Consider the following 24,392-nt stretch of genomic DNA (forward strand, 5'->3'; position numbering starts at 1 on the left):
TATTTATAGAAGCAGATATACATTGAGATTCATTTTCTTCCCCTTGCTGTATTCTACCTAAACTCATCCAAAATAGAAAGAAACATGCAGACATGCAAGTAATAAACTAATTGGGCCAGATCCATGCCTTAGCACAGCACCACAGAGGCCAATGGAAAAAAAGCATTTTGAACAGCTGAGGATCTTCCCCATTTTTTCTTATGGGGAAGGGAAGGGAGGGGTTTAAAACCAGAAAATATAAAGCAAAAAGCAAAACCGACCAAGCAACAAAATGTCCTGACTTGTGGCAGAGCAGATCTGCAATGCAAAATCCCTCAGCCAAGATCTGCAATTCGAAGGGATTTTTTCCTCCTGTGTTCCCAATCACCAGAAAGTGCAAGAATCAGAGTGCAGAGTGCTCCAAGCGAGGAAAAGTAATGACTTAAAGCAATTTACCTGCTGAAAGTGAGAAGACATTGTCAGCGTACGCAGTCTGAGGCAAAGCAAAGCAGAAGAAAAGCAGCAGGTAAGATCCCCGGACAAGCGGGCTGAGGACCAACATGCTGCCTCTGCCCTGGCAGATCCCACTCAGAGGCACAAGGCTGCTTTGGGGCTCTCTCTCCCCTCTCTCCCTCTCTGCCTTGCCTGTTCTCTGCCTCTGCCCTCTCTATGGGATGCGTGTGTCTGTCTGTGTACGTCTCTCTCTCTCTCCCTCTCTCTCTCTCTCTCTCTTCCCCCTCCCTCTCCATGCCTTTAAGAAGAAAGAATGCCAACCATTTCCCATTAAATCTTCTCCTTACACTAGACACAGTTATATTTAACTCCTGTGCTGGATCAGTTGCCCCTATTGTGGACATTAGCTGCTAAAACTGAGGCATGGGGGATTCTGGTTTTGCTAACAGAAGCAAAAAGCCTCTTTGGATAATAATAATGATGAGCAGGAATGGGAGAAATTAAGAACTGGACTGTAAACAGAATCCTTTGATACAGGCAACCAGACACTGGTGTTGAGATGGATAAAATCCCTGATTGATCATCTCCTACAGGTCACTAATTGCCTTAATGAGAGATGAGCAGTGACCCACCATCTGCTCATCCCTGGTAGCTACGCGCGTTCATGTACAGAGTGCAGCTCAAGGTGAGGGATGCCACAAAGGCTTCATGAACGCACAAACACGTTATTGGTTTGGATTTAAGTGAAAATGACAGTATCACTGACAGTGCCAGACATTGCAGGATTGCAGAGTTCACTGATGGGCTGCAAGAGGGGAAGAAACAATACAAGTGCCATGATGGGGTGAATTAAACCCTGTCAGCTTGGGGGGTGGAGATGGACAACACAATACACAGCGCACTGTGAAGAAAATAAACCTCCTCCTCTCTGAAAACCAGCAGGTGACCTTGCTACCTGTACAAAAGTTTGGGGTCTCTGTGCCTTATTGCAACATGCATGGCTTTACAGAGTAATTTGTGCCCTCTGAATAAGTAGCAGAGACATCTTCCTCTCTGTCTGGAATCTGACAGTGGTTTCCATGAAAATCAGAGGTACACCCTTTGCTGTGAAAAACATTATTCTCTCCCAGATGGAGACGGTTTCTTTGCCCACTGTTTATAGTTTCCCCCAAGAAAAATGTGAAAATACTTTGGATTAATTATAGAATTGATTTTTTTTCCCATTTGAGAAGAGTTCTCACTGACAGAAATGGTGACATGTTCCCCTGGGCATTAATTCCACTGAAGAGCAAAGTGAGATGTTTCCACAATTCTGGTTAAACAATCTTGGCTGTTACTTTCAACACACTGCAAACATATTGACAAAATTTTCTAAATGCAATGGCTAGATGGGAAGAATTACATCTGCCTTACACATTTTTATCCCTAAAGGACATGCTTAATATAACCATAATGCTTTCTAAAATCTCTTTCCAGTACTGCAATATTTTGGATATTTTCTACTTTAATTTAATCTTATCCACTTCGTTCCACTGTCTGTTCCTTTTTAGTATCTGGCTTTTCTTAGTGAAGGTAGTAATTTGGTCTCTTTCTTCTTTGACCAAGATAACCATGGATTAAGTGAGTGCCATTAGTTCTCTTGGCATGCTGCATCTCAGTGGGAAAGGAATAGCTCTTGGGAAGTTTATCATCACAAGCCCTAAGCATGCAAGATGAATGTTCAGCTGCAATCCCCATGTTAGAAGCCTGCATGGAGGCTGGAAAAAATTGCTCAAAAGTAAAAATGTCAAGATTGTATTAAAATATTCACTTCTGAAAATAGGTGACCAACACAATAGCTAGTCAAAGGAACTAGTGAATAATTTCAAATCCTGATGAAATCCTCCTGCAGCCTTTAAGCAATTGAAAATTTTGGTAGAAATTTCTAGTACAAAACAAGTTCTATTTGATAAGGAAATAATTAATCCGATAATAATAGAAAGAACTAAGATCATGCAGTAGGACTAATATCTTCCCCCTCCTTCTATAATTCTATATCAGAGGTAGCCAGAAGTGATACAGAAAGCCAGGGCTGCTTCAGAGTTACAAAAAACACATAAAGTTAGCTTTGCAGTCAATTCTTAAATAGAGACTTTTTAATCCACTTATTGCAGTGGAGACCCCTGATTAAAATGGAGGTTTTGTCAATGTTCTCCTTTCCTCCAGCATAGCATCTCCATCACCCTGAGCCTGTTTGACCTGAAATGGCTCCCAGCCAATGAGAGAAGAAAGCTCTGTGGGCACATCCTCTTCTGTGGAAAAGACACCACCACCCACAAAAACTCAAAATGAGATGTTTGGACTTATATTCATTTAAGAGACCTCTTCTTCATGATGTAGTTCCATTCTTTCTTTAGATTTTAGTGGGGAGCTCTCATTACAGGGCAGCGAGCCAGGCCATGTCAGAGTGCAAGTCCTGTGTTCTGTTTCCTCTAATTTTGAGGTGTTGGCCTTGCCAGCTGAGACTGCTGGCAAGGCTGGCAGTGGTTTCACAAGAGAAGGACAAAGTCCATTGGAAATAAAGTGGACAATAGCTGTGGCCTTACTGGTTGGACTCAGGCAGGTGGCAGCCCAGCAGAGTGGCATTCCCTGCTCCAGGCTGGATGGCAAGGCTGCACACCTGGACACACGGCTTCCTTCTGGCCTCCATGGCAGCAGTGCCTATGGCAGAGAGAATCCTGAGGAGGGAACGTGTCACGTAGCAGGGGGAGTTTGGCATGAGAGACTTGACAAACATGTGCTTTCCAGGCCCTGAGAACTTGCTCAGCCAAGCAATGCATGTCTCCAGCTATTCCTTTTTTAAATTTTTTTATTTGTGGTAGATGCCACAGCAACTAAAAATGCCAAAAGGCAACCAACACATAATGAAAAGAATAGTCTGGAAAGTATGTCTGTTCAAGCAGGTCTTGCTTGACCTTTTCAGCCCAAACTTGAACTCTTAGAAGCATGTGGAGGAATCTGCTGATGATACTGCCATGTAAACAGAATTTATTAACCTTTTTCTATGCAAGAATTAATGAATACTTGTTAAGAAGAAAGCTTCTTCCCAGCCCTGCTCAATTTTGATTGGCAGGTACTGCATCAACAAGACAAGGTAAAATGAATATAGTTAAAATACCATCAATCTCAAATTCTTTCATGAACACCATTCTAGTTAGAAGGACAGCGATAATCATGGAATAATTTCGGTCAGATAGGTCATCTAGTCCAAACCCCTGCAAAAAGCAGGGACATTTCAACTATATCAGGTTACTCACAGCTCCACCCAGCCTGAACTTGAATGTTTATAGGGAAGGGGCATCCACAGTTTCTTGGGGCAAACTGTTCCACTGTCTCACTATCCTCACCAGAAAAAATTTCTTCCTTTTTTCTAGCCTAGATCTACCCTCTTTTAGTTTAAAACCATTCCCCCTTGTCCTATTGAGATACTCAATATATAACTTCTGGTTCAAAAGTCTGAAAGCTCTTTTGCTGAGGGGAGCAAAGGTAAAACAGCAACCCCAAGTTAATGCAGTAATCCAATAACATCTCATGTCTGCAAAGCAGTACAGAAGAATCCTGTTCATTCAATTAGAGCAGGGGCTGGAAAAGAATCTTTATAATTACATTTTCCTTGTGAGGTAGTTATTTAGCAACAATTGTTTTTCACAATAAAAATACCTGTTCAGTTTTGCACACTTGACTCAGTTATGTCTAACACTTAGATTTAGTGCTATGACAGGACAGCTAATGTCACCTTGGGAGATGGTGTTACCTAAAGTACAAAGGCAGCTGCTGAAGCAAAATGATAGTAAGTGCAGAAAGCCACTGGATGGCCTGACCATTTCCTTGCTGGTGTATTTGAATTTAAGTCAGAAGGCCATATAGGAACAGACCCTAACTGTGTGATGAAGTAAACCCAAGCACATTCACACTTGATGGAGCTCTGGCTTACCCACAGCTCCAGCCGTGCCAGTCTCCCAGCTGGCTATCAGGACAGGAGCAGGTGGCTGGCTAAAGGCAAGCCAGCACTAGTCAGCCTTCACATCACCACCCACAGTATGAATGGGGTGAAGGAGGACATTGATGGCAGGATATCTGTTACTAGCAATTTCCAAAAGCAACTCCTTTTTGCAAATTAGGCACTTAATGGATTTGATACATTTCACAACAAGCAGCAGCCTTCTGGCCTCCTCTTTTCTCTGTACTCTATGGTACACAGAAATGCAAAAGTGACTAGGGAAGCCAATTTATCTTTCCACTCTTCAGAGTGTATTTGTTTACAGAGCAGCCCAGCTCTCATTCCATGTTTAGAAAGTTCATCCTGAAATATTAAGACTTAATTCAAAGACTCAGTCCTTCACTTTTTTTTTTCACTCCAATGAGTAATCCCCATGCACACATTTCTTTTTCTACTGGAGACTATAAAACAAAAGAGTTAAGGACATGATTAAAGCTTATAGGATAATTCAAAATGACTTCCATCAAAGCTACCAAAACCACCCCACTTGTGGACTTGTAATGCTGGAGGGCACAACTAAGTAGAACAACTTTAAAACAATAATTCAGGTGCTGACTTTTATAAAAACTCTCTTCTCCCTCTTTTTCACTTCATTTTTCTTTTGAACCTTGCCTGTCAAGCTGTAGAGCATGCAATGCTTCTTGGATGAGATGCACTCATCATACATGCTCACACATATGCAGAGAATAAAGATGTATGTCTAGGATTGTCAGGTTTTGAAAATCTGGGGCAAACATGCAAAACCTTAGGATGACTAATAGAAAAATGTCCTATAGAACAAAGAAGATGGCCTTGACTGTCATAGTCCCAGCCAACTGAGGTCTCCAGTCACCACTATGTAAGTAGATAAATTGTCTTCAACATCCTCAGACAGTGAATCACAAACAAGTCTCACCTCTAACCCAGTCTGGTCTTGCAACTAGAGGAGATGGAAATTGTGTGCAAGGTAATTTTTTTCATCTTCTTTTCATTTGGATTGTCTACTGCTATTTACTTTGATTAGTAAATGTCTGCAGAACTCACTGCCTGTACCAGTGTTGCTGCCATGCTGCTGGAGGCACAGAACACAGGAATATCTGGCAGTAATTGGCTCCCACAACTCCTAATTTAAGTGATTTATCATCTAGCTTGCCAAAGAGCCCAATGAATTAGACACCACAAAGCACAATCTTCTTTTTTCTCTGTCAACAGAGAAAAATTTAATTTTTTTTTCAGAAAAACATTATTAACATCATTATTTTAATGCTCGCACTAAACTCAGGACTTCTAATTTCTGAGTTTCATGGATGCCTGGCAATGCAGCATCCTGCTCCTGACTTCGTACTGCAGTACAGCCCATTACACTACTGACATGCAAACAAACATGGATCCAAACACCAGTGCATGCATGCCTAGGAGAATGCCCCCAGACACAGGGATCCTCTACAGAAGGTTGTAGTGCCCTCCAGGTGAGTGGCCAAAGCACCACTAACTCAGGAAAATAATTAATCATGAGTGTAACCACAGTCTTGCAAGTGAAAGCAATGAAGGTGCTCCTGAAATGAAGCACGTGCATAGGTGCCTTGGCAAATCAGGGCCTGAAAAATCTGGAGACACCTTGTCTTTTAAATAACATGAAACCTCATTTTCCCATGGCTCATTTTTCTCTCTCCTGGATACCTTTGGGCACTAAATGTTTGGGATCTGTGACTTACAGAATGCAAAAGCAGGAGCAGAGCAGCTAAACCCTCTTGTGGAGCAGTAGTAGAGGATGACATCCAAGGGTTTACCCAAAGTTTGACAGAATAACCAACATTATAAAGATGGGGAAAGGTAAAGAAATAGCTCACAGTAGAACAGCAAGAAGAAATAGCAGAATGTTTTTGATTTTTAGGGTGTTTTAAGCAAATGGATGGCTACAAGTGCTGACCATGACACTATAGCAAGCAGGACTCAGTGAGAGTCCTCTGGCACCACAGCTGCTAGGCAAGCCACATCCATGCTGGAAAACTGCCCTGTTTTTGTAAGCTGATAATGAACCTCAGGCTGATTTTAAAAGATGCTGCTTCAGGCTAAAGGTGGAGAGGATTTCTCTTTTTACAGGGGTTCAAATTTTGAAGCCCAGCTACAGTTACCACGGCAGCCATAGAAAATGCCTGGGCACTGCCTGTTGCCCAGTTATTCTGGGATGCCAGGGTTGTCATCTCCCAAACACAGGATAACTGAACCTAATCAAATTAGACAAGAGCATTTTCCCAGCACTCTTTGCAGAACCAGGGAACTGTAATTAAGGCTGCATTAGAATTTCCATCATAAAGTCCTACTTTTGAAGCTTCACTAATTTGTATTTAAGACCTTAAACACCAAATGGCAATTTGGCACACAGAGATGAAAACTTAGAAAAAAAACAGCTTCTGCACCAAAATCATTAATAAGGTCTCACTGATTTCAACTACATAAAATGAGACCCAGCATTAGCTGCTTAGGTGGGGTAGATTTAAATTCCTGGCAGGGTTGAACATACTTTTTACTTATTTTCTGGGAACTTGAATGATACCCCTGTTTTTGCAGAGAAAGCAGGTGGTTTATGGCCTGGCTAAGGCCCAGCTTTGGCTGGAACCTGAAGTATGCCTGCATATCCACCAGTTCTGGTACCAGCACTTCCCAGCACCAAGGCTTATAAAATGCCATACATGCACATTGTCTTCATGACAATGCCAAGGAGAGAGAAGACAAATCCTTCAAACACTTTGAAAAGTGCAAATTTAAAGAGTAAATATATTTTTAATGTGAAGATTTAATTAAAGAGGGACTTGAATCCAGACATTGTGGAGCTTAGCTTGGATCACTGAGTGTGTGTTGACATCACATCACCTCTAAAGCTGCAAGGAATGCAGAGGTAGGCAAACCCACACAGGAGAACTGAACAGCCTCTCTGTCCAACAGTTTTGTTCTCAGGTAGGCCTGCAGGTTATGACAAGTTTCATGCTACAACAGCTACAGGTAGTCACTGCACAAAATTCACACCCAGGAACAGCAACTGCTTTCTGGAATCAAGAGCCACATTAGATTGCTGTATAGGCTGGAGATGTAAAAAGGCTTATGTGAGTCTACCACTATCTTCCTCATGTGGTAACATACCAGCACTAGGGGAAATCTCCCATCATTTATGTGCAAAGATGTTCTAAGCTGCTTACATTCGTGTGATCATGGCCACTTATACAATCCTAGATAAGATGCTAATCCATTTCTCCAAATCTACAGTACAGCAATTCATATCCTGTCTTCAAAGCATCCCTTCTCTGCATCCAGTTTTTAGAATCCGATCCAAGGTATTATACAAATAATTGCTAGTTAGATTGCTCAGACATTCTATAGCTGACAAAAAGAAAAATAATTCCAGATTAAACTATGGAACATTTTCAGTAGCATCTTTCCTTGCTTTTTGTATCACTCCCTTGAGAAGACTGATGAAACTCAAAATTTCTCAAGTATATTGACTCAAGCAAGCAGGCTGTCATTTCTTTAACTTTTCTTACTTATTTCCTCACTATTTCAGGCATCTTAGAGATTCCTGGAAAGAAGAGACACTGAAATAACTCCTATTTATATTAACATGTGCCATAATTACCTGGAAGGGTCTGCTTTACTGAGGGCCTCTTTAAAGCTTGTCCATCTGTCCACTTGAGGTTTCAATCACCTCATCAAAAGAAACAGCAAATGTCTCCTTCAGGATAGCTGTTTCTTACTCATTTCAATACTCACTTCTAAGTCAATAAATTGACAGAAGTCACATTCCCAGTTTGCCATACAGAAGAGCAGCTCTGACATCCGGTGTTACCTCAGAACATTACTAAGTAGAGGAATGCCAAGCACTCTTTCCTGTAAGTACAGCCATCAAGCCTTTTAAACAGCCTGAAAAAGAGCTGCAGGAGATATTTTGATTACAACTTATAAAATAAGAGGCAGTCAGTGCAGAAGACATATTTCCTAATAAGACTTTTACCATTGCTTCCAGCCAGCATGTGCTTGTTGCCTCTGGGTCCAGAGTGGCAGAGCTGAAGATGCATTGCTGCTTGTTTTATGTGTACTTGGGCTTTTGAAGGAGTGCTTAAATTCAGATCTGGCCAGACCAAACCTACACCTGACTCCTCACCACAGCAGGTATGTGCTACGTGGCCATAACAGCTGAAGGCAAGCAGACACACCATACACCCAAATGCTCACAGGGCAGAGCCTACAGAATTCACTGCAGACTGAAGGTGGAACACAATTACTGAGCAGTTTGGAATTATTGCAAACTAAACCTGTTAGCAAGCTGAGCACACAAGGGGCTGCAGGAACACATACTCAACACATTATGCTATTTCGTGAGGTGCTGAGACAGTAACAAAAGGAAGCTGATTTCCAACAGCTGACACAAAATGCTGACATAATTCAAACAGTCTCATTAAAGAAGAAACAGCATGAAAATCACTTTTTATTAATTTTCAAGTATAAAATAGTATTTTCTACATTTGCTAATCCAATGCAAATTATCTCCCCTGTGGTCAGTTCCAGCATTAACTCTCACAGATATTTTACAGCATGATAATGAGTTGTGTTTAATCAGAGAAACATATCAAAATGAATTTGTGAGACAAGAAGAAGAATGAAACAAAATTAATGTCAAGATTCAACATTGTTCCACCTTCCTTGCAGAGTATCCCAGAGAACACAGCAAATCAGCAACCTTACATTTTTTTGTGAGATGTACCCATTCTAGGATTTTATCCTTTTGCACTTCAGATTATTTCAGATATTATTTCTTTAAGATATTATCTTTCTGTACCAGTGTGCAGAGACTGTCCTACATTCCTCTACCTAACAGTAACCTATGGCCTTGGGCCAGACCCAAACCAAAGTGCCAGACCCAATAAGCCAAGCCTTTTGCAACAAACCTGACTGCAGGCCACAATCCCCTGCCAGCCCAGTGCTTTCTTTCCTTAGGTCATCAAGTGCTTTCCACTAGATAACTAACACTTACTGACAATGGAATAACAGAAAATAAAGCAAGCAAAACCCAAATCAGAGATAGAATATTCCCTTTTGTGCATGTAACAACAAAGAACCTTGCATTTAAGAACAGATGTAAATATAATCTGTTTAGAGTACCCTGCATAGTAACTGTTGTAGGCCATGACAGAAGCATAGACAAAGAGCTATTTAATTTCTAAAGTCTGAGCTCTAAGTCAGATTGTCAGATGCAGCAACAAATGAAAACACAGTAGACAGAATGCCAGGCAGGCCAAATATCTGCTCTAAATGTCACCTCTGCATCATAGTGCAGGTGGGACTCTAGGTCTCTATAGAGCTACAGGAAGAACCTTTGTTGTACATTTAGCCAGCCACAGCACAAACACTGGTGGTTGCTTTGTGACACCATCCAAAATTAACATTATGCTCCAGTCTAATAGCTTTTATTGTTGTTGCTCTGGTGAGGGATTTTTTAAATTTTTGTTTTCATTTGGGTTTTTTGGGGTTTTTTTGTGGTCTTTTTGTTGGTGTCACTGTCAATATTTCAGTGATGGTGGTGGTAATGTTTTATTTATAATGCTTCTGATCATAAAGATTTACAATCTATTAATACTGGGAATCTCACTAATACACATGGCCATGTTTTCAGCCTACAGACATGGTGGTGTTTGTGAAGAGCTAAGCTTCAAACAAAAATCCAGGGTTTGCTTTTCCTACAAACACCATGAGTTCCAGTTAGTAAAAACAAATTCAGTAGACAGAAGCTTAGCCCTTGAGCAAGTCTGCATTTTTAATACACTATTCTACATTCAGAAGAAGCTGAAAAATCAATCTGTAAAATTAGGAAGCTATGACCAATGCAACAGGCTTCAATGCATAATGAGGCCAATCAGGAATTATTCACAAGATGCTTTGGTTTGGTCCTTAGAGGACAAAGGTTTTAAAAGTAGAATGGTGGTGTGGTTGGTTAAAAATCAAGCTACTATAATTGCAGACTGGCAAACACTTCTATGTTTCAGACAGCATAAAACTCTCACGTTATTCTGTTCATCCAGAACATTCAAGATTTTAATTCAAAGATAATGGGTATTACTCTGAGTAGAAGAAAAAGTATATAATTTTATCATCAGTGTTTGTGTACAATCTGTTAGAAGGCCTGATATACATTCCTATGTGTCTTTCTCATTTTACGATTACCTAATTTCAGCATTTAAAGATTCCTCTCACAGCAGTTCTAAAATCCCACTTGTTCCAATGCTTATGCAAAATACAGTTGTATCAGTTGCACTTCCAGAAAACAACTCAGTTTTGTTTAACATGCTGCCTTGCACCACCATCATCTTCCTCTTCTACTACAGGTTAGAACGAGTCAGCCAGGGAAATTCCTGCAAGCAAAAAAACGAATCAACATAGAATAAAAACCACATCAGAATGGACAAACAGTAAGAGGGAATCCACAACATATAAAGAGTGCTTAAAAATGGTTCATCTCCTTTGGTCTAGAATGAAAAGGAATAACCTTAAATTCTGGAAACAGTCATTAAGGACACTATACAGCCAGTAGGGGGAAAAAACCCAAACAAGCAGATAGCAAGGAAAGCAGATGGCATGGTGTAAAAGGACCTGTTTTTTCCATCTCCCAATTCTATCAACAATCTTTCTTCCTTGCAACCATCCTGCCTCCTCTGTGGTTTAAATGATAGTCCCTAAGGTTTTCAGAAGCTTACCACTATGAAGCTTGCAGTAAAAGAAAGGAAAAAACATACACACCTGTTTCTTTCTCTCAGATTGTGGATCAATCATTACATTTATAAGAGAAGGTGTTTGCTTGTCAGACACACTTGCTTTCAGAGCATTCTGCAATTCTTCTGGTGTTCTAGCAAAGTATCCTTTGCCTCCAAAGGCAGACATAATTTTCTCATAGTGTGCATTTGGCAGGAGAGAAACAGGAGGTACACTGTAACAGAATGGAAAACATGACTAATGGCATGGGAAAATTGCCAGGCTGACTAATTTAATTACTTTAGCACCAATTTTAAAGTGCAAGATGGTTATTGTGCTGGCCTGATGAATTCTTCTGGGCTGAAAGAACTATGGTTGCTGTATCACCTAAGATGTGCTTATAGGGTACTGTACTCATTTTTATCTTGTGGAGTCATTCCTCAGCTAAGCTTTAGCTTAGTTCTCTTAGTTCAGAGATCTCAGCTCAGAAGCAGAAGTCATGTGTAAACTCAGATCTCAGGTAATTTTGGAGAGTATCAGGATTTTGAAAGTTACCCACTATGAACTCTGTACTGTGTGGGCTGAACTGCTGCAGGAACCTGAGAAAACTAATAGAGAATCATCTCTCTGCTGCACTGCTGTGCAAACAGTAGGCTGGAATTAGGTTGGCTGTTTGCTTTTGGTAATTCGTTCTTACTTATATGAACTTAGCCCAGGACTAAATTGATTTTATAAATGTAATTTTAATCTGGATCATAAAGCATTAAAAATTAAGAGAATGACTATTTTGGTCACTTCTTCCATACTTACATAGGACATTGAAGATGCTTACCATGTAGCAGGGTCACCAAACTTTACCATTTGCTCCCAGGAATTTGCATCCAAACCAGTGTAAATCCCATTGTTGTTCACTACGATTATCAGGATTGGCAAGTTGTATCTGTAAAAAGACACATTTGGAAGAATTCTGAAATACTTGCCCCCTTCTGTAAGATGCTAAGAGTGTAATTTTCCTTACAAGTAAAATGAGAAAAAAACCCCACTTCCACCTGAAATATGATTCAACCATCACTAGTAAAGCACTACATCCCAACAACATAAAAAATGAGCATGTATGTTTTCTGGCTTGTTTTTATGTGTTTTATTGATGCCTCACCTACCAGCAGTTAAGTTCTTCTAGTTAAAGCGACCCTGAAGAGCATCTTCTTGAGCCAAAAAAACCAGTTACCTGCAGATAGTCTCCACCTCCATTCCAGAAAATCCAAAAGCACTATCCCCTTCTATGCAGACAACTCGCCTTCCAGGTGTGTGGTCCCTGGCTACCATGGCAGCTGCTATGGCAAAACCCAGCCCCACTCCCATGGTTCCAAAAGTACCTGCATCAAGCCTAAAGGGAGAATACAGAATTATTATCCCTTTATTTCTACTCAATCTCTTTAGTTAATTCATGGTGCCTTACTTTTAATACTTTGCCATATAGTATGCAAATACTGTTTTATAAACAATTTGTATAAAGAGATACCACATTTAGAGATTATTAGAGTCAGCCAAACATTTGATAAAACTGTAAATGTTTTAAGTGATATAAACATACTGGAAAACTCAAATTAAAATGAAGAACTCTTGTACACTAGTGCCACAATAAAGAACTATTCTCATATGCTTTTAGCTTGCATAGTTACAGTATTTCAAAAACATTCAATTACTGTAGAGACAGACAACATGAAATATTTCTATATTTAATTCCTTGAAAATATAACTATTAGTCTGAAAGCCATTGATTAAATACTGCTGTTCAAATTTTAGTCTTCTGTTCAACCATTTGAAATCAAATTGAAAGCTATAATTTAGTTAGATCATTTCCATCAGAAGCACATAATGGATACAAAAGTACATAAAGCACTAGATTATTCTAGGGTTAACTGCTTGAATTTCCTTTCAGACATGTGCAGTGCAGTCTGAAGAGACAACCAGTAACATTATTGTGTACTTATTTTAAATAAGGGGGAAAAATACACACTCTTTCCCCAGCTCTACTGGAAGTACATGGGTGTTGTTGGTTGTTTTGCTCACAAAGCAGTATTTTGAGTACCCACACCTTAGGCAAGCAGGTTTACATGAAAGCATGCCCAACATATAATCCAATTTTCAAGTTTTCCCTGTTCTTAAGTGTTCCAAAGAAAAACTCTTCATGTGAATTCTTTTCAACGTAAGAATCCAAATGATTGTTTTTATTTTTCATCAATATTTACCATAGACTCTGAACACAGAAACAAACATCAAGGTCAGAGAATTGAACACAATGCTCATCACTCCCTTTCCATAAGAAGAGAGCAACTATCACCATTCTGCTGCAGAGCACGCAGAGAATTGTTACTATCTATGACAAGACATCAGTATGTGAATAGAAAACTTTCCTCAATCCCTCTCCCAACATATTATACTTCTGTTTCCCAGGCCATTATTCTTCTTAGCTAAATGAAAATATTTATGCAGAAATGTAGCATGTTGAGTCAGAACAGAAGATATCACACCTTTGCCGGGGATAGAAATTTGGAAGCATAGTTCGTCCAATGTCCATGGTGTTTGCTCCCTCACTTACTAAAATGCAGTCCTTGGGTATCAGTTCTCTGATGTGATGAAAGACTGTATAATAATTCATAGGCAGAGATTTCTGCAATGCTAATCCCTTAAAAAGAAAAGATATTAGTAACTCCCATGAATAGAATTTAGGGTGCAAAACAGAGGCACATAAATAATAACGATGGAAATAAAATTCACTCTGCTTCAGGTAAGGCTGAAGTATTTGGTTTTTAAGGCACTGTATCCTACTGATACTAGGAACAGTATTGCATCAAGGTCACTCCTTTTGTATCTATCCTGGGGACATAACAAATTTATCAGAGGCTCAACAAGCTCAACAGCCCTTCAATAGCCTATCATTAGCAGAAGCTATTAAAATTCAGTTTAACCCAAGAGGCTCATGAAATTTTTCTGCACCAGGTGTGACTATTTACAACCCTAAGTGAGCTGTCATCTGTGTGCTAGGAGATAATTCAAAAGAGGAATTTGTTAAAATGACTTTATTTTAGATCCCAGTCTTGGGAACATGCATCTGAAGTTGCAGAATATGAGTTACACAAAGTTAGGTATATACCAAGCATCTGTGGTCTCTTGGCCTTAACAGCTACTTGCTTTTAGCATAGATTAAACCTAGACTGGCACTGCTAAACTGCACAATTACAAACAATGATTACAATTAGAAGAAAACTAAGAATGTGTCTTCACCTAAGCCAGTTTCCACTTGGAGTACTTGGAATATCAGTCCATTGCTTAAAAGCCACTGCCCATAATACAGCAGCTCTGGCTGTGGTCTCCTACTAATGGCTTTAAGAATCCAATCCCAAAGTGTAATGACTTCTACACAGTTTGAATTCAAACAAAATCATAGAACCCTTAACCTATAATGCTTACAGTTCCTAAGCATAAGAAGAGTAAGCCTGTACCAGAATGGTACAAATTTTCAAAGTCTTGGTGACTTAACTGAGAAACAATTGAGGAAGCTGGATATAGACCAGTTACAAAACTGACAATTTATCAGTGCCTGTTATAGCAAGAAATCTTTTAATTTCTTTAATGTCACACTACCTTCGATCTTTCCTCATTGTTCTTTATTTTCCCTCTTAGCTTCTTCCACCACTCTGAATTAGAAGGATATTTCCATGATTTTCTGTTGAATTCTTCTAACAGCTGGAACAATATTGAAATGTTGTAAAGGGGTCTTTCAACATATTTAAAAGAGAACAAAATATCAATAATAACATTACTAAGAACCTCCCAGCACAATCACAGTAATCAGAATCTTTAACATAAAATTTGAGAATAGACTGGATATACAACACGAATATACTGCCTGAAAAATGGTTTTCCTTGAACAGTTGGGTTTTTTTTCCTTTTATTTTTAACTGGCAAGTTACATCACATGATTCAGAGGAAATTGAGGTCAAAACCAGAGGACACGGGACATTACGTTACCTGCTCAGTCACGGCGTTTATGTCACCTAATAAAGTTGCAGCTGGCCTTACATTATTCCCCAGCTCTTCTGCACAAATATCAATCTGTATTTCAAAAAGAAAAGCAACCATTAACTCAAGGATATTAACCAGAATTTTTTTTTTTTTCAGTTCAAGTGAGGAACATGCCCTAACATACATAGATGTCTAACATTGTCTTCATATCCTGTTTTGGCTGCACAGGTAACTTCCTTTGTCTTTCCTTGACATGACATCAGGAAACCCTTTATACAAAGTAAAACCCTATGGTACATACCTATTTTAATGAAAAGTTATATATGAATAGTTATAATGAAAATGAAAAGTTGTATATATCCTTATGAATGAAAAATTATATATATCCTTAAAGGTGATTGCTTGCGTCTTTCAAGCTCCTGCAGACACTGTAGAACTTTATTACAGCATTGTATGTGAGCTAAAAATCTAGGTTCAGGTATACCTATACAAAGCAGCAATTTTTTCAGAGAAAACTGTGTGTATGCTACTGGACAGTAAGAACTTAATTAGCATGAAGAAACTGAAAAATAAGTTGCAACTACTGAAGCAAATCTTTCAGTGATGCATGAGCCCTCTAAGGTTACATAAACTGTTATTTTTGACCAGGTCACACAAAAATGAAGTGACTTAGTGTTTTAACACTAATCTCTGATAGTGAAAAAAATTAAGCGAGATGAAAAAGTGTTGTCTTTAAATTTTTTAGGAAGAGGAATCATAAAATATGTATTATTTGTAAAAGTAATATTTGCAAAAATAATGTGTATTTTAAAAAATTTAGGTTAAAAATTAATGCTATTGTCAAGTTTGGAACTTTAGACTATGTTCCAGGTCAGCGTAAGCAGGACAGCCAATATGTTGGATCAACTACTACTATTTGATCACAGTCTTAGAGAGGAGATTTTAAGGACACAATTTAAAGACTTCTCTTTCTAAGAGCTGGCAGATTATCAAATGCATTAATTAGTTTAACAGCCTTTCTTCCTCTTACTTCATTTCTGAGTGACTGAGCTCTTACATTATGACAGGATCTGAAAGCCGTTCTTTTTCAGAAAACAAACAGCCAAGAGAGCAGTATGAAGGACTCCACAATTTCAAAGACAGTTTTCTTTCAATCATAGAAATTCCAATGCTCCAAAGATCACAACAGTTCTGTGAGTCTAACCCTGTATTAGTCAACTGCATAGATGTGTCCGCTCTCCTCATTACAGCAGCACCAAGCTCTTGATACTAGGAACAGTATTGTAAACATTCTTGAAAAAAATAGGAAGTAAAAATAATAATTAAAGATAGCATAAGTATTTCTGGAGAATTGCATAACTATATGCACCATACTGCACTGTCCATATGGCAGTATTTGCCATATGAAATATGTTACCAAATTTTTTACAATAATTGCTCTGGTCAATGCTAGAACACAGAAGACTTCCATTAAATGATAGTAATTTTCCTGCTTACCTGAATAACCTTTACATCCTGTTGATATCTTGGTGGAAGACCAAAATGCAAAATCCAATTCAACCTTGCACCAAGCAAGATGATTACATCAGCATGCTGTAATGCCCTAATAAAGGGAAATGACAGAAGCAGGTAAGAGGGAATCGCTATTACATTTAACAGTCTTTGCAAAATTACAAACAACCCTAACCACCACAGCAAACCTAGAATACACATAGAATTCTTCAGTCCTCTAAGCTGCTTGCTCAGCCCCAAAACCCTGTATCCTTTTATACAGCCAATCACCAAGCCATTCTAGAGTTAAGAAACTTAAGAAGAAAATTAATTACTATTTTCCTATTACACTGTATATAGGAGAGGAATCATTACATTAGGAGACCAACAAGATGCTAGAATGATGCACAGGTTAAAGCAAAAGACTCACTATTGTGACACTGGCAACAGTGGGTGCCAAAAGTAAGACTGGTCTGGGCCTCTCAGTTTAGTCTCCCATTAATTTACCTTTCAGATAGGCAGACAATATTTGGTATATTCTTTTATTCTCCATTCTGCCTAGCAGCATGCTTAACTGTGATAAAGCTAAAATGCTCAGCAATGGACAGCATTTTACTTTCAGGGTATATAAATGCTCCATCTGCAAACTGACTAGGGTTCTTAGAGTCCATTCACATTAATTTTGCCAAAAGCCAAAAATCATTTTCAACATAGTCGTTCAGAGTAGTTTGAAATATCTTACTTTTCTTTATAAAGAAAGTGCAATTTAGCAATAGGGTATTGCAAACACCATACAGAAACAACAGCTGGCAAAACTTCAGCTGCAACATGGGCAGCTCAAGCTTCTGTTTATGGTTTTAAAGTAAAAAGAAAGAGTTTGTCTAGTGCACAAAGTTAAATGTTTAACATAAACTGTTTGCCAGTTCTGTTTTATGTTACAAGATACACACTAGGAACATTAATCCATCTACTTGCCATAGGTTTCATAGCTACAGAATATAATATATCTCAAAGTATCTTCCTGGTCAGCATTCTAAAGTGACCCACTTAAATCTGTTGTCCCTTTTCCAGCAGGATCTCCAGTGCTCTACAGTGAAGTGCAAAACATAGTTAAAAAAATTTTTGTGGTATGAATTTTCTCTTCCCTGGCATCTGTAGCCCACCAAAATTCCTACTTGTTTCTCATCTGTTAGGATTAGAAGCCTTGCTTTATATTTACGTTGATCTTGCTGCAGCTACACAATTTGGATGGTTATCAGGAACTACTCCTTTTGCCATTGGTGTAGGCAAAAAAGGCAGTCCACAAAGGTCCACCAACTTTCTGATGTTGTTTTCAGCATGTGAATAAGCAGCACCTAAATGAAATGAAATGAAAGAGACTGCTTAATACTACAGAAACCAACTGTATTTGCTTGCACTTCAATTAAGTTGATTACATTATGGCACAAAGAGTACAGTTTCCCATTATGAACTCTGTTACTTTTCATTTTGAAGAACTCAAAACTAAACATGCCAAATCACAGATATCTGCAGTTAAAATTTCACATATTTTCGACAAAAATTTTGTTTGCTTGGCTTTTTTGTAAGACTTCAGCTGAACTCTTTTATCAATTTTTATGAAGCAGGGCAGGGAAAAATAGGTGATCTTGTTTATTTAAAATCACAATTTTTTAGTGAGTGAAATTTGGTATTATGGGACAGAGACTTCTGCAGCAGCAACACGAGATGATCTTTATGTCGTGTCAGTCATTTCTTGCTTACCCCTTGCTCTGTAACAACCTGGCCAAAGACTCTACTAGAAGCCTTTAGTGAAAAGAGAGAAGCACAAACAAGTCCTTGCAAAGGTATGTGTTTGTGCACACATTTCCTGTGATGCTGCAGCAGTACATGGCTGCTGAATTAAGCTTGCCCAGGCAATCTGGATTAACTGACAGGTCCTTGTGCAATGGCTTGAATCTATGAGTCTTAAATCCTGAAAAATATACTTTTGCAAATCTTTAAAAAAAATTCTGCTAACAACAATATATAGCACAAAGTCCAGGTACATTTGTTGAGTAAATTCTCAATTGCTGACATAGACAAAACACATCATTTTTTTTCTGAGTTTTCCACCTTTCGCTTTCAAAGAACACCCTTTTCTTCCTGTGTATCCAGCCAGAGAGAAAAAAAACCAACCCATAATCTCTTCTGATCTACCTTCTGTTTTCAATTTCATTACCTAATCAATCATAAGATGCATCTCATTTCAATCACTGCCCTCCCCAATTAAACACAGACAGAGATCATTCCCCATATCTGCAGGAAAACAGCCCGGGTTAAATGAGCTGGTTATTTTAATTCTCTTCCTAGCTGACCTGTATCTTCAACAGGAACACCACTGCACTGGCTAACACTCCACAAGGAGGCATAAATAAGTGAACTACCACAGAAAAGAATTACCCCCCATCTCCAGGAACTGATTAGACTGGCAGAGTACAAAGAAAAGTCTGTAAAGCAGCAACAGCAGCAGCATTTGCTGTGTTGCTGTACATCCCCACACAGGTAGGGATGAGAACCAGAAAAATTACCTTTGGTTACTCTGATTCTTGCTATATATGCCAGAGCAGAGAATATAATTTCCTTAATAGAATTTAAATTGCTTGGAATTTTGGAAGTGATCCCTTGGTATTGGCTCTAGGATTAAAGACAACAGTTATCTGATTTTTTTTCTACATAAACTTGTATTTTATCAATTGATTTTTCTTTAAACTAGATTAAAAATAAACCATTAAAGAACAGAACAAAATTCTAAAACCAAAGCAAATTTTAACATTAAATTCCAAAGAATTTTGTGTTTTTACTACTGGTTGGTTGGTTTGTTAAGACTAAAAAGAAGATGGGTAACACTGCAATCACTGTTCTTGTCCTGAACATGCACGGTTCAAAGCTACAACAAAGCATTCTACCTTTGCCAATGATGAGCAGAGGCTGCTTGGAAAGAGCAATGACAGAGGCTGCTTTGGATACAGCAGAGTGTTCAGCCAAGCTGATGGGAGGTGGCAGGCAGCATTCCGTGTACCTGCAGCCAAGCAAAACAAAAGAGGCTCTTTAAAAAATGCAAAACAAGAAATGCTGAAAGACAAAACCTATTGTTTAGCATAAAATTGCAGTTGCTACACACCATGTCACAGCATTGATTAGAACAGGAAATACTTGTTTCAAAACAGGCTTTGAAGTTTTCCCTCCTCGTCTCTTTAATCTTGTAGGTAGTTTTGTTTCAGAGATTTACAGAGTGACATCATTATATTACCATATTAACTCATTCTTTTTTGCACATATCATTACAAACTGTAATATGTATACATATAATATAATAATATTATAATAATAATATTTCATAATTACATTAAATTACATTAATGTTATGTAATGTATTATAATAATAATATTACATAATTACATTACATAATAATATACATCCATATGTAATATGGGATGTCACATTTAGAGGCTGGATTTTCTTGTTTTAGGAAAGAAATTGGCCTATAAATGAATTTCAGTAACTTTAAAAATAATGAACGTAATCTTTACGCACTTGACAGAGCTCTTATTCACCTGAAGATTCACAAAATCCCCGGGTATGTCAATATAGCAGGAACCTGGACGACCATACATACTGGTTCTTACAGCCTAGAAAACATACAATCACACTTTTAATCACTGTTTGACAGGATTTTAAAAATATTTATACTTGAAAAAGCAAGAAAACTCTGCTGTAGGCAGACAAGGTGTATAGTTTCATTTTGCTGATTCATCACAGTGGAAGCTTTCATGGATTTGTACCAGCAAAATAAATTTTTGATAGCTATTTACACTTTCTCTTATATACCAGCTGGAGCCTTTCAGCAGATGTACAGTATTAGACTCTAAATTCTTTGTTTAATTTGCAATGAGACAATGGCATTATCAGCTGTTATGTTTGGAGATACAAAATTAAATATTCATGCTGAATTCTACTTAAAGTAGCACAAACAGAGTAAAGCCAAGATAACCAATGCCTCTGTTTTCTATTACTTTTGATCCCAGTTCTTCTATTGCAGGTAGATGCTCTGCTGAATCTGCACTTCTGGAAACAGTATGACTGTATGCAGAATTTAGGCTGACATGGCTGAAGGGCTGCTACAGCAGTACCAAGAGACTTCTCTAATCCTCTCTGAAGCACTGAGATAAGAATGTGTTTTTTCTCACTCTCAAAAAAAAAAACCAACAGAACAACAACCAGACTCAAACCCACAAACACCGCCCTCCTCCAAATCTCCTTCACATGACAATGATAAAACAGCTGAAACATTAAATTTCTAGTTATTGCATCTCTCCCTAAAAGCATTTATTTCACAAAAATTTTCCAACTCTATCTGAAGCTAACAAAAATCACTGCAGGGATCAGTAAGCATCTGACTGGACTAGGATCTATTTCTAGCCTATTCCATAGCATTTTTCATAAGGCAGAACCTCCCCAGTTGTTAATTTACTCAATCAACCATCACTTCCTTTCTGCCAGAGCAAATTACTTAGAATAACAACTATACAAAAATAAACCCTCAAAACCTAAACAGGAGACAGTTATCTGAGGTTCTGTTGTTCATTTTGTATTTTTTCATACCTTTTCAATAACAGCAGGAATAGCTTCCAGGCTGCTTGGGCGGACAGACAGCTTGCTGTACAGCCTGCCAGCTTCAACCTGAATAAAGGTAAATAACATTGTATTGATTTATCAAAATAATTTTCTAATTTCCACATGAATAAAATTAAAGAAATGACAGATGAAAACCAATGAGGTGGAAACTTCCCCATAGAAAAATGCAGTAGCAACTGGTGAAAACTGTCAAGACCATACTCATTCCTCCATGTGCTTAAATTTTTGGCTTTTTTTTTTCTTCCCCCATAAACTGGTTTATTTTCTTGGACATTTTGCTTTTGTCCTTCTCAGAACAAACAAAGGTAATTTATACTAGCTGAAAACCTAAAATAGAGCACGAATTCCAACATGAAGGCAATCTGCTGTATTTACGCAATGTCAATTTTAAACCAGTAGATGGAGCAAATCAACAGCATTATAAGATCTGCTAGGAAACATTAGTGTTCAGAATTGGTTTTCCTACAATAATGAAGAAACAAGAATTATTTAACTGAAACCTTCCTGTAGAAAGCTATATGTCTGTATACCTGTGGGAATTCTTGGAAAGCTCCCATGGTTTCCTGATTTCTGTCAGAAGAACCGCCAATAACAATCAAAGGCCTAGGAAAGTTAAAAAACAAACAAAAAATTTAAAAACAAACAAAACCCCCTATCAGTATACATATATACATATAGCATCCTCAGATCTGTACAAGAATAGATAAAGAACACAAAAATGGATTCTAAATATCAGAGTGTCAGCCAGTAGCCTTCCCAGCACCTTTTGGGTCACCAGTTTTGGGACAATTTGGCCATATTAAGTGACTTGGATCATAGAAATTCTAAAACCAAATCCCATTACAGACAATTTTCATTTAAGTTTGAAAATATGGGTGACACAGTGGTTTCAGGGAATGATAACACCTAATAAGAAGTTAAAAAGTATTAATTGGTCCAAAAAGTATTAAGATGTGTCTTTATAAAGGATACTGTAACATGCACAAGCACTAGAACTAAAAAACAAGCTAGGATACAATTTTTCAAAAAGATTATGCTTTCTTCCTACACAATTTGGAACACAGCTAAGTTAGCTGGCTGAGAGCACAACTCCCTGCATTTTGTTTTTAGTTAAAAAACTCCAAAACTGAAAAAACCAGACAAAAAATTAACATGCCTGCAAGCAGTCCTGAACTTAAATCAGTTCACAGCTAAGCAAGGAAGGCAGTATTGCTTTACCATGAGGGTTATACATTCCACATGAGCACATTTTTACTGTAATTTCCACAAAATATAATAAATAATTTTCCTACAGTGAATGAAAACCTGTCTTTTATTCAAAGTGTAGGTCAAACTCCTTAAAATGCTAAGTGCTGAGTCAACAGAGGGAAGTTGTTTTATTAATGTCCTTGTTCATCTACACTATATTGAAATATTGGGTCTATAGCTTTCTAGGCTTTTTCTCTTAAACAATTTTTCTTCAGAGATGGCCTTATAGACTGCATTTATCTATACAATGTATCAAGCTCAAACATTAGCAGTGAGTTCCGTGCATAATCCTAAATTTAATCAGCCATAAGACTTGGGGATTTGTGTATCTAGATCCGAGCTTCATAACCAGGCCATTTCTCTGCCATACATCAAAAATCTCAGTTCTAATCCCCTGGAGCAGTGAAATGAGAACTTCAGGCTGCATCTTACTTCCATGAAAAATCTTTATGGAAAAACTCACTTGGTGACTGCTCTACACATTTCATTCTGCTTCATCCCCTCAGCAAAATGATTATTACTATCCAAGACTGTTTGACAGCAACAAACCCTATGTTCCTCTCACTTGCCTTTTCCAAATTTATTTAAATATTTTAATGAACAAATTAGCTACTACTTGCCAATAATGAAATACAATTACAAAACTGGTCTACTATTTAGAAAGCCAGCTCCAACAGCTATTTCTTGAAAAGATTTAGTTTTGCCCTTGAAGTTTTAAATAATTCTAACTAGAAGTAAGTTTTTCCCTCAAGGAAATCATTGTACTACTGTCACAATATTGTAGACATTTTGAAGAGCAGTGCTTATAAAGTAAGGCAAAAAATAGTGAAGCAGACAGAACATTTGACTGTAATGAAACTAATAATGGTAAGTCTTATGGGCTTGCAGGAGAAGAACTTCAGTAAACTGATTAAAAATTTAACCACAATTCAGCATGCTTGTGTTTACTCCAAATCTTACCAACTAGCACACACTTGTTTTGGAACCTATTGTCACAGCCAGAATGAGGTACAAAATCTTGCTCAGAATGAGGCAGGACAGGAGGCAGCAGCATGGCAGGCAATTTTTAGCAGGAAGTATCAAGAGGTTTTACCCTTGAAAATGCAGTTTACCCTCAAAAATGTCTCCTGCAAATCCATAAGTAAATTACATGTACACTTCTTTCTTATAATCAAATGCCTGACTGTTCAAAATCTTTTTTAGTCTAAGGTCAAATAGTGACAGCAAAACTTTAGTCAATAACTCATTTTTTAAAAAAACAATTTGAACACTAGAGGACGTTTTTCAAAATGTCAGATTTGATTTGTAGTGTTCCCATTACCGAGCTTCCCTCGTCCATCAGCCACTGCTAATTCAGTGTTCCAGGGTTCACACTGCTCTGGATCACATTCTGTTCTGTGAACACATCTTCTTGGTATTGCTACAGCTTCTTCCCAAATTCCTCAGCACAGCTTTCTGAACAGCTTTCAGTGGCAGACCAGACAAAGCTGTCACGTCTCACTGAAGGCTTACAGGAGTAAATACTATCCCTCTGTACATCATTTAATTCAATACTTAATTACTGCTCTAAATGTCAGCGTGGGGAGCAAATAGGGATTTTAACAATGCAGTTGTCAATTTATTCACATATGAAATATAGTAATTCAAAGGCAGTATGAATTTAAATTTAGGAAACACTTTTAAGATGATCTCCATGATCATGAGAGCATTACAGGCTAATATTGACTTCACTTTCAAACACATTGATACAACCAGCTATAC

General features: G+C 38.0%; 2 protein-coding genes and 1 long non-coding RNA gene across 4 annotated transcripts in view; 1 reads left to right on the forward strand and 2 right to left on the reverse strand.

Annotated features, from left to right (window-relative positions):
• The window catches only part of COLQ (collagen like tail subunit of asymmetric acetylcholinesterase), a 41,227-nt gene extending 40,481 nt beyond the window's left edge, over positions 1-746 (reverse strand). The window contains exon 1 of the mRNA XM_071429284.1: positions 436-746. Coding sequence (XP_071285385.1) covers positions 436-541 — 106 coding nt within the window. The 5' untranslated portion in view covers positions 542-746. The remainder of the gene's footprint in view (positions 1-435) is intronic.
• LOC139591103 (uncharacterized) lies at positions 1-19,144 on the forward strand. The gene is made up of 3 exons (XR_011679558.1): positions 1-505; positions 15,374-15,445; positions 19,078-19,144. It is a non-coding gene; the product is annotated as an uncharacterized lncRNA (long non-coding RNA).
• HACL1 (2-hydroxyacyl-CoA lyase 1) overlaps positions 8,901-24,392 on the reverse strand; it is a 21,222-nt gene continuing 5,730 nt past the window's right edge. For both annotated transcript variants that reach the window (XM_071429278.1, XM_071429279.1), the window contains exons 5-17: positions 21,914-21,986; positions 21,351-21,428; positions 20,283-20,377; positions 19,654-19,766; positions 17,928-18,063; positions 16,715-16,820; positions 15,224-15,307; positions 14,837-14,938; positions 13,723-13,877; positions 12,417-12,575; positions 12,021-12,128; positions 11,237-11,423; positions 8,901-10,851 (exon numbers count right to left, since the gene is read on the reverse strand). In XM_071429278.1, the coding sequence (XP_071285379.1) occupies positions 10,819-10,851; positions 11,237-11,423; positions 12,021-12,128; positions 12,417-12,575; positions 13,723-13,877; positions 14,837-14,938; positions 15,224-15,307; positions 16,715-16,820; positions 17,928-18,063; positions 19,654-19,766; positions 20,283-20,377; positions 21,351-21,428; positions 21,914-21,986 (1,429 nt within the window). In that variant the 3' untranslated portion in view covers positions 8,901-10,818. The remainder of the gene's footprint in view (positions 10,852-11,236; positions 11,424-12,020; positions 12,129-12,416; positions 12,576-13,722; positions 13,878-14,836; positions 14,939-15,223; positions 15,308-16,714; positions 16,821-17,927; positions 18,064-19,653; positions 19,767-20,282; positions 20,378-21,350; positions 21,429-21,913; positions 21,987-24,392) is intronic.

This window comes from Agelaius tricolor, unplaced genomic scaffold (genome assembly GCF_023055355.1).
Source record: "Agelaius tricolor isolate 1412-34295 unplaced genomic scaffold, bAgeTri1.0.p SCAF_6, whole genome shotgun sequence".
In the NCBI taxonomy this organism is placed as follows: Eukaryota; Metazoa; Chordata; class Aves; order Passeriformes; family Icteridae; genus Agelaius; species Agelaius tricolor.